At 39.1% G+C, this 10,271-nt stretch overlaps 2 protein-coding genes across 2 annotated transcripts; both read right to left on the bottom strand.

Moving 5' to 3' along the window:
* Positions 1–369: 369 nt before the first annotated feature.
* On the bottom strand, positions 370–876 carry LOC122810168 (cellular nucleic acid-binding protein-like). The gene has a single exon (XM_044081646.1). It carries the CDS (start codon positions 874–876, stop codon positions 370–372), a length of 507 nt encoding a protein of 168 aa, XP_043937581.1.
* Positions 877–926: 50 nt separating this feature from the next.
* On the bottom strand, positions 927–1,502 carry LOC122810167 (zinc finger protein GIS2-like). Its single transcript, XM_044081645.1, has one exon. The coding sequence runs from the start codon at positions 1,500–1,502 to the stop codon at positions 927–929; it is 576 nt and encodes a 191-aa protein (XP_043937580.1).
* Positions 1,503–10,271: the final 8,769 nt, after the last annotated feature.

The raw sequence follows: 10,271 nt of genomic DNA, 5'->3' as shown, positions 1-10,271 counted from the left end.
TGCTTGAATGTAAGAGGATCTTGTAATCATCAAAGTAATAGCAGAAGCCTACAAGCCTCACCACTGTTGGAGCAAAAGATGAACATGCAAATGCAAGGTCTGCTTTTTTTTTTTTTTTTTAAACTGGTGAAGGAAATGGACTTGACACAGGGTAAAAGCAGCATTGTCCAGTAAGAGCTGGGGGAAGTATCATAGTCTGTAGTTTCACAGGTAAACACTAGGCTATCAGTCCGCAGTATTACAAGCCCATCATCTTCTGCATGGGTTCTGCTCTGTCTCGCTTGTGCTGCTGCAGTTATTCTTCACTGCACTTCACCATTTTACATACATCATCACACTGTCTTGGTGCATGGCCCCTTTCACTGCACTTCACCATTTTACATACATTGTCACACTGTTTGGTGCATGGCCCCTTTCACTGCACTTCACCATTTTACATACATCATCACACTGTTTTGGTGCATGGCCCCTTTCACTGCACTTCACCATTTTACATACATCATCACACTGTTTTGGTGCATGGCCCCTTTCACTGCACTTCACCATTTTACATACATCATCACATTGTTTTGGTGCATGGCCCCTTTCACTGCACTTCACCATTTTACATACATCATCACACTGTCTTGGTGCATGGCCCCTTTCACTGCACTTCACCATTTTACATACATCATCACACTGTCTTGGTGCATGGCCCCTTTCACTGCACTTCACCATTTTACATACATCGTCACACTGTTTTGGTGCATGGCCCCTTTCACTGCTACATACATCATCACACTGTCTTGGTGCATGGCCCCTTTCACTGCACTTCACCATTTTACATACATCGTCACACTGTTTTGGTGCATGGCCCCTTTCACTGCACTTCACCATTTTACATACATCATCACACTGTTTTGGTGCATGACCCCTTTCATTGCACTTCACCATTTTACATACATCGTCACACTGTTTGGTGCATGGCCCCTTTCACTGCACTTTACCATTTTACATACATCATCACACTGCTTTGGTGCATGGCCCCTTTCACTGCACTTCACCATTTTACATACATCATCACACTGTTTTGGTGCAGGGCCCCTTTCACTGCACTTCACCATTTTACATACATCATCACACTGTCTTGGTGCATGGCCCCTTCCACTGCACTTCACTGTTTTACATACATCATCACACTGTCTTGGTGCATGGCCCCTTTCTCTGCACTTCACCATTTTACATACATCATCACACTGTCTTGGCGCATGGCCCCTTCCACTGCACTTCACCATTTTACATACATCATCACACTGTTTTGGTGCATGGCCCCTTTCAATGCACTTCATCACTTTACATACATCATCACACTGTTTTGGTGCATGGTCCCTTTCACTGCACTTCATCATTTTACATACATCCTCACACTGTTTTGGTGCATGACCCCTTTCATTGCACTTCACCATTTTACATACATCATCACACTGTTTTGGTGCATGGCCCCTTTCACTGCACTTCACCATTTTACATACAAAATCTCACTGTTTTGGTGCATGACCCCTTTCATTGCACTTCACCATTTTACATACATCATTACACTGTTTGGTGCATGGACCCTTTCACTGCACTTCACCATTTTACATACATCATCACACTGTTTTGGTGCATGGCCCTTTCACTGCACTTCACCATTTTACATACATCATCACACTGTTTTGGTGCATGGCCCCTTTCACTGCACTTCACCATTTTACATACATCATCACACTCTCTTGGTGCATGGCCCCTTTCAATGCACTTCACCGTTTTACATACATCATCACACTGTTTTGGTGCATGGCCCCTTTCACTGCACTTCACCATTTTACATACATCATCACACTGTCTTGGTGCATGGCCCCTTCCACTGCACTTCACCATTTTACATACATCGTCACACTGTTTTGGTGCATGGCCCCTTTCACTGCACTTCACCATTTTACATACATCATCACACTGTTTTGGTGCATGGCCCCTTGTGCACATCTTGGCATACACTCTGTGCAACTCTGTGATATAACTTGTTGAATAAGGACTTTTTTGCTTCAGAATATAAATTAGTCATTATAACTGCAGAGTTTTGTGATATAACCTGTTTTGTGAAAATATGCAAAATTAAAATGTTTTTAAATCATTTCTAAAGTGAAGAATATGCATTCACAACCACATCATGATAAATTAATGTTACACTCAAAATTAAGATATTTTATTGAAAATTAACAAACATATCTACAAAATATGTTTTAATGGGCAAACAGAAATCCAAAAGTAATAATAATTAAAAAAATGATTGACCTTTCTATTATACAATGATTTCTGAGTCCATATGATACCTTTAGTTATTTATTTATTTATTTATAGTTTGTTTGTTTTTAACTCTGCAGGTGCATTGATAAATACAAGGACACTTTTTGGCCATGGCCACTAAATACGTAAGGTACCATACAGACCATTAAAATAACATTATAGATAGTAAGCCACACTGATCAATACAATACAGAGAATTTAAGTAAACATTGTGCAGAATTAGTCAGAGATCAATATAGTTAATTAAGGAAATGGGAAAGGCAAGCTATTCACCAGAGAGTTCATAGGCAATCAACAGTTAGTACGTTGCTAAAGTGACGACTTTATGAAAAAAATGAAACAAGAGTGACTACAAATCCTAAACACATACTAAAAGAAAACAGGCTAAATTACATATTTGCAACCAAAAGTTATGCAAATTAGAAAGATAAGTTACAGTTGTAGTATAAGAAGGTAAAACTAAGGAAATATACTACTATAAAGTATGCAGCATAGAAGAAACTAATAAAATGTTTACTTAAAAAAGAGTAAAATATAACTGTAGATCCCTCTGATAGTATATATCAGCTCTGCTGGGCTTTCACAACTTAGCAGTAAAGAGAAGAAGGACAGATGTCAGAGAATCAGATATACTAAAGAACATTGCTAAAAAGAAACCATTGCATAATGACAAGGGCAAAGCCAGTAAAACTCAGGAAAAATATATTATGCCCACTTTTACAATGAAGTTAAGTTTTCCAATGATGAAACAATATTAAAGCTAGCAACATTCCTTTATCAAATAACACACTGTACAATGCCATGAAGAGCTACCTTTGGTATAAAACAGTTATCTTGTAGTCATTAAAAAGACCTCACTCCTTTTTATAAGGTTCACAAATGCTGTTTTGCCATATGAGAACAATTAAACAAGTAACCTTTTATCACAGGTTAGCAAAGTTCTTACGATTCAGTAACGCACTGCTTTGAATGCTGTATCATGCGTGCTTTGCATATGCTTAGACAGTACGAAAAGTGCATTAAAATTAACTGTCAGACTTTAACTTAATTCTACAGGCTATAGCTGGTTCTTATTTTTCATAAAAACATGCAATCAAGAAAAAAATAAATACTGTAGTAGCTGACCTTTGCTGTTTGTGTGTTTTTTGCTTTTCTTGTCTCAAACACAAAATGAAGAGATGTGTTCATGCTGCATGCAGGTTATGTGTTGTCCTTAATCAAACCACAAAATAGAGACAAACAAGGTAAACCCAGCAGTCGTGACTGCTGGCAGGAAATATAATTAATGCTTTAGTTATGGTCTTGCTGCGATTTGTTTGAGAATTTAGGAGGTACCATTGTGGATTTTCTATTGAGCAACACGCAGTACCATTTAAACAAGTAGTACCTGTAACCTTAGACAATTCCAAACAGTCACAGCACAGTGACGACCCAACCCCCTGCAGACATACCTCATTTAAACAAGTCATACCTGAAGTCTTACACTATTGTAAATAGTCACAACACAGTGATGACTCAACCACCTGCAGACATACCTCATTTAAACAAGTCATACCTGAAGTCTTACACTATTGTAAATAGTCACAACACAGTGATGACTCAGCCCCCTGCAGACATACCTCATTTAAACAAGTCATACCTGAAGTCTTACACTATTGTAAATAGTCACAACACAGTGATGACTCAACCCCTGCAGACATACCTCATTTAAACAAGTCATACCTGAAGTCTTACACTATTGTAAATAGTCACTACACAGTGACGACTCAGCCTCTGCAGCCATACCTCATTTAAACAAGTCATACCTGAAGTCTTACACTATTGTAAATAGTCACAACACAGTGATGACTCAACCCCGTGCAGACATGCTTCATTTAAACAAATCATACCTGAAGTCTTACACTATTGTAAATAGTCACAACACAGTGATGACTCAACCCCTGCAGACATACCTCATTTAAACAAGTCATACCTGAAGTCTTACACTATTGTAAATAGTCACAACACAGTGATGACTCAACCCCCTGCAGACATGCCTCATTTAAACAAGTCATACCTGAAGTCTTACACTATTGTAAATAGTCACTACACAGTGACGACTCAGCCTCTGCAGACATACCTCATTTAAACAAGTCATACCTGAAGTCTTACACTATTGTAAATAGTCACAACACAGTGATGACTCAACCCCCTGCAGACATACCTCATTTAAACAAGTCATACCTGAAGTCTTACACTATTGTAAATAGTCACAACACAGTGATGACTCAACCCCCTGCAGACATGCCTCATTTAAACAAGTCATACCTGAAGTCTTACACTATTGTAAATAGTCACAACACAGTGATGACTCAACCCCCTGCAGACATACCTCATTTAAACAAGTCATACCTGAAGTCTTACACTATTGTAAATAGTCACAACACAGTGATGACTTACCCCCTGCAGACATACCTCATTTAAACAAGTCATACCTGAAGTCTTACACTATTGTAAATCGTCACAACACAGTGATGACTCACCCCCTGCAGACATACCTCATTTAAACAAGTCATACCTGAAGTCTTACACTATTGTAAATAGTCACAACACAGTGATGACTCAACCCTCTGCAGACATACCTCATTTAAACAAGTCATACCTGAAGTCTTACACTATTGTAAATAGTCACAACACAGTGATGACTCAACCCCCTGCAGACATGCCTCATTTAAACAAGTCATACCTGAAGTCTTACACTATTGTAAATAGTCACAACACAGTGATGACTCAGCCTCTGCAGACATGCCTCATTTAAACAAGTCATACCTGAAGTCTTACACTATTGTAAATAGTCACTACACAGTGACGACTCAGCCTCTGCAGCCATACCTCATTTAAACAAGTCATACCTGAAGTCTTACACTATTGTAAATAGTCACAACACAGTGATGACTCAACCCCCTGCAGACATACCTCATTTAAACAAGTCATACCTGAAGTCTTACACTATTGTAAATAGTCACAACACAGTGATGACTCAACCCCCTGCAGACATACCTCATTTAAACAAGTCATACCTGAAGTCTTACACTATTGTAAATAGTCACAACACAGTGATGACTCAACCCCCTGCAGACATACCTCATTTAAACAAGTCATACCTGAAGTCTTACACTATTGTAAATAGTCACAACACAGTGATGACTCAACCCCTGCAGACATGCCTCATTTAAACAAGTCATACCTGAAGTCTTACACTATTGTAAATAGTCACAACACAGTGATGACTCAACCCCCTGCAGACATACCTCATTTAAACAAGTCATACCTGAAGTCTTACACTATTGTAAATAGTCACAACACAGTGATGACTCAACCCCTGCAGACATACCTCATTTAAACAAGTCATACCTGAAGTCTTACACTATTGTAAATAGTCACAACACAGTGATGACTCAACCCCCTGCAGACATGCCTCATTTAAACAAGTCATACCTGAAGTCTTACACTATTGTAAATAGTCACAACACAGTGACGACTCAGCCTCTGCAGCCATACCTCATTTAAACAAGTCATACCTGAAGTCTTACACTATTGTAAATAGTCACTACACAGTGATGACTCAGCCTCTGCAGCCATACCTCATTTAAACAAGTCATACCTGAAGTCTTACACTATTGTAAATAGTCACAAAACAGTGATGACTCAACCCCCTGCAGACATACCTCATTTAAACAAGTCATACCTGAAGTCTTACACTATTGTAAATAGTCACAACACAGTGATGACTCAACCCCTGCAGACATACCTCATTTAAACAAGTCATACCTGAAGTCTTACACTATTGTAAATAGTCACAACACAGTGATGACTCAACCCCCTGCAGACATGCCTCTTTTAAACAAGTCATACCTGAAGTCTTACACTATTGTAAATAGTCACTACACAGTGACGACTCAGCCTCTGCAGACATACCTCATTTAAACAAGTCATACCTGAAGTCTTACACTATTGTAAATAGTCACAACACAGTGATGACTCACCCCCTGCAGACATACCTCATTTAAACAAGTCATACCTGAAGTCTTACACTATTGTAAATAGTCACAACACAGTGATGACTCAACCCCCTGCAGACATACCTCATTTAAACAAGTCATACCTGAAGTCTTACACTATTGTAAATAGTCACAACACAGTGATGACTCAACCCCCTGCAGACATACCTCATTTAAACAAGTCATACCTGAAGTCTTACACTATTGTAAATAGTCACAACACAGTGATGACTTACCCCCTGCAGACATACCTCATTTAAACAAGTCATACCTGAAGTCTTACACTATTGTAAATCGTCACAACACAGTGATGACTCACCCCCTGCAGACATACCTCATTTAAACAAGTCATACCTGAAGTCTTACACTATTGTAAATAGTCACAACATAGTGATGACTCAACCCCATGCAGACATGCCTCATTTAAACAAGTCATACCTGAAGTCTTACACTATTGTAAATAGTCACAACACAGTGATGACTAAACCCCTGCAGGCATGCCTCATTTAAACAAGTCATACCTGAAGTCTTACACTATTGTAAATAGTCACAACACAGTGACGACTCAGCCTCTGCAGACATACCTCATTTAAACAAGTCATACCTGAAGTCTTACACTATTGTAAATAGTCACAACACAGTGATGACTCAACCCCCTGCAGACATGCCTCATTTAAACAAGTCATACCTGAAGTCTTACACTATTGTAAATAGTCACAACACAGTGATGACTCAACCCCCTGCAGACATGCCTCATTTAAACAAGTCATACCTGAAGTCTTACACTATTGTAAATAGTCACAACACAGTGATGACTCAACCCCTGCAGACATACCTCATTTAAACAAGTCATACCTGAAGTCTTACACTATTGTAAATAGTCACAACACAGTGACGACCCAACCCCCTGCAGACATACCTCATTTAAACAAGTCATACCTGAAGTCTTACACTATTGTAAATAGTCACAACACAGTGACTACTCAACCCACTGCAGACATACCTCATTTAAACAAGTCATACCTGAAGTCTTACACTATTGTAAATAGTCACAGCATAGTGATGACTCAACCCCCTGCAGACATACCTCATTTAAACAAGTCATACCTGAAGTCTTACACTATTGTAAATAGTCACAACACAGTGATGACTCAACCCCCTGCAGACATGCCTCATTTAAACAAGTCATACCTGAAGTCTTACACTATTGTAAATAGTCACAACACAGTGATGACTCAACCCCCTGCAGACATACCTCATTTAAACAAGTCATACCTGAAGTCTTACACTATTGTAAATAGTCACAACACAGTGATGACTCAACCCCTGCAGACATGCCTCATTTAAACAAGTCATACCTGAAGTCTTACACTATTGTAAATAGTCACAACACAGTGATGACTCAACCCTCTGCAGACATACCTCATTTAAACAAGTCATACCTGAAGTCTTACACTATTGTAAATCGTCACAACACAGTGATGACTCACCCCCTGCAGACATACCTTATTTAAACAAGTCATACCTGAAGTCTTACACTATTGTAAATAGTCACAGCATAGTGATGACTCAACCCCCTGCAGACATACCTCATTTATACAAGTCATACCTGAAGTCTTACACTATTGTAAATAGTCACAACACAGTGATGACTCAACCCCCTGCAGACATGCCTCATTTAAACAAGTCATACCTGAAGTCTTACACTATTGTAAATAGTCACAACACAGTGATGACTCAACCTCCTGCAGACATGCCTCATTTAAACAAGTCATACCTGAAGTCTTACACTATTGTAAATAGTCACTACACAGTGACGACTCAGCCTCTGCAGCCATACCTCATTTAAACAAGTCATACCTGAAGTCTTACACTATTGTAAATAGTCACAACACAGTGATGACTCAACCCCCTGCAGACATACCTCATTTAAACAAGTCATACCTGAAGTCTTACACTATTGTAAATAGTCACAACACAGTGATGACTCAACCTCTGCAGACATACCTCATTTAAACAAGTCATACCTGAAGTCTTACACTATTGTAAATAGTCACAACACAGTGATGACTCAACCCCCTGCAGACATACCTCATTTAAACAAGTCATACCTGAAGTCTTACACTATTGTAAATAGTCACAACACAGTGATGACTCAACCCCCTGCAGACATACCTCATTTAAACAAGTCATACCTGAAGTCTTACACTATTGTAAATAGTCACAACACAGTGATGACCCAAACCCTTGCAGACATACCTCATTTAAACAAGTCATACCTGAAGTCTTACACTATTGTAAATAGTCACAACACAGTGATGACTCAACCCCCTGCAGACATGCCTCATTTAAACAAGTCATACCTGAAGTCTTACACTATTGTAAATAGTCACAACACAGTGATGACTCAACCCCTGCAGACATACCTCATTTAAACAAGTCATACCTGAAGTCTTACACTATTGTAAATAGTCACAACACAGTGATGACTCAACCCCCTGCAGACATGCCTCATTTAAACAAGTCATACCTGAAGTCTTACACTATTGTAAATAGTCACAACACAGTGATGACTCAAGCCCTTGCAGACATACCTCATTTAAACAAGTCATACCTGAAGTCTTACACTATTGTAAATAGTCACAACACAGTGATGACTAAACCCCTGCAGACATACCTCATTTAAACAAGTCATACCTGAAGTCTTACACTATTGTAAATAGTCACAACACAGTGATGACTCACCCCCTGCAGACATACCTCATTTAAACAAGTCATACCTGAAGTCTTACACTATTGTAAATAGTCACAACACAGTGATGACTCAACCCCCTGCAGACATGCCTCATTTAAACAAGTCATACCTGAAGTCTTACACTATTGTAAATAGTCACAACACAGTGATGACTCAACCCCCTGCAGACATGCCTCATTTAAACAAGTCATACCTGAAGTCTTACACTATTGTAAATAGTCACAACACAGTGATGACTCAACCCCCTGCAGACATACCTCATTTAAACAAGTCATACCTGAAGTCTTACACTATTGTAAATAGTCACAACACAGTGACGACCCAACCCCCTGCAGACATACCTCATTTAAACAAGTCATACTTGAAGTCTTACACTTTTGTAAATAGTCACAACACAGTGATGACTCAACCCCTTGCAGACATACCTCATTTAAACAAATCATACCTGAAGTCTTACACTATTGTAAATAGTCACAACACAGTGATGACTCAACCCCGTGCAGACATGCCTCATTTAAACAAATCATACCTGAAGTCTTACACTATTGTAAATAGTCACAACACAGTGATGACTCAACCCCCTGCAGACATGCCTCATTTAAACAAGTCATACCTGAAGTCTTACACTATTGTAAATAGTCACAACACAGTGATGACTCAACCCCTGCAGACATGCCTCATTTAAACAAGTCATACCTGAAGTCTTACACTATTGTAAATAGTCACAACACAGTGATGACTCAACCCCCTGCAGACATGCCTCATTTAAACAAGTCATACCTGAAGTCTTACACTATTGTAAATAGTCACAACACAGTGATGACTCAACCCCCTGCAGACATACCTCATTTAAACAAGTCATACCTGAAGTCTTACACTATTGTAAATAGTCACAACACAGTGATGACTCAACCCCTGCAGACATACCTCATTTAAACAAGTCATACCTGAAGTCTTACACTATTGTAAATAGTCACAACACAGTGATGACTCAACCCCCTGCAGACATACCTCATTTAAACAAGTCATACCTGAAGTCTTACACTATTGTAAATAGTCACAACACAGTGATGACTCAGCCTCTGCAGCCATACCTCATTTAAACAAGTCATACCTGAAGTCTTACACTATTGTAAATAGTCACAACACAG

The sequence above is a fragment of the Protopterus annectens genome, chromosome 8.part1, assembly GCF_019279795.1.
Source record: "Protopterus annectens isolate FY-2018-M chromosome 8.part1, PAN1.0, whole genome shotgun sequence".
Classification (NCBI taxonomy): domain Eukaryota; kingdom Metazoa; phylum Chordata; order Ceratodontiformes; family Protopteridae; genus Protopterus; species Protopterus annectens.
The sequence above is the reverse complement of the archived record's forward strand: the minus strand, read 5'-3'. Positions and strand labels throughout refer to the sequence as shown.

Bases quoted from the DNA above. Each gene is read 5' to 3' on its own strand.
- LOC122810168 (XM_044081646.1), bottom strand. From the start codon at position 876: ATGGTGAAGTGCAGTGAAAGGGGCCATGCACCAAAACAGTGTGACGAT.
- LOC122810167 (XM_044081645.1), bottom strand. From the start codon at position 1,502: ATGGTGAAGTGCAGTGAAAGGGGCCATGCACCAAAACAGTGTGATGAT.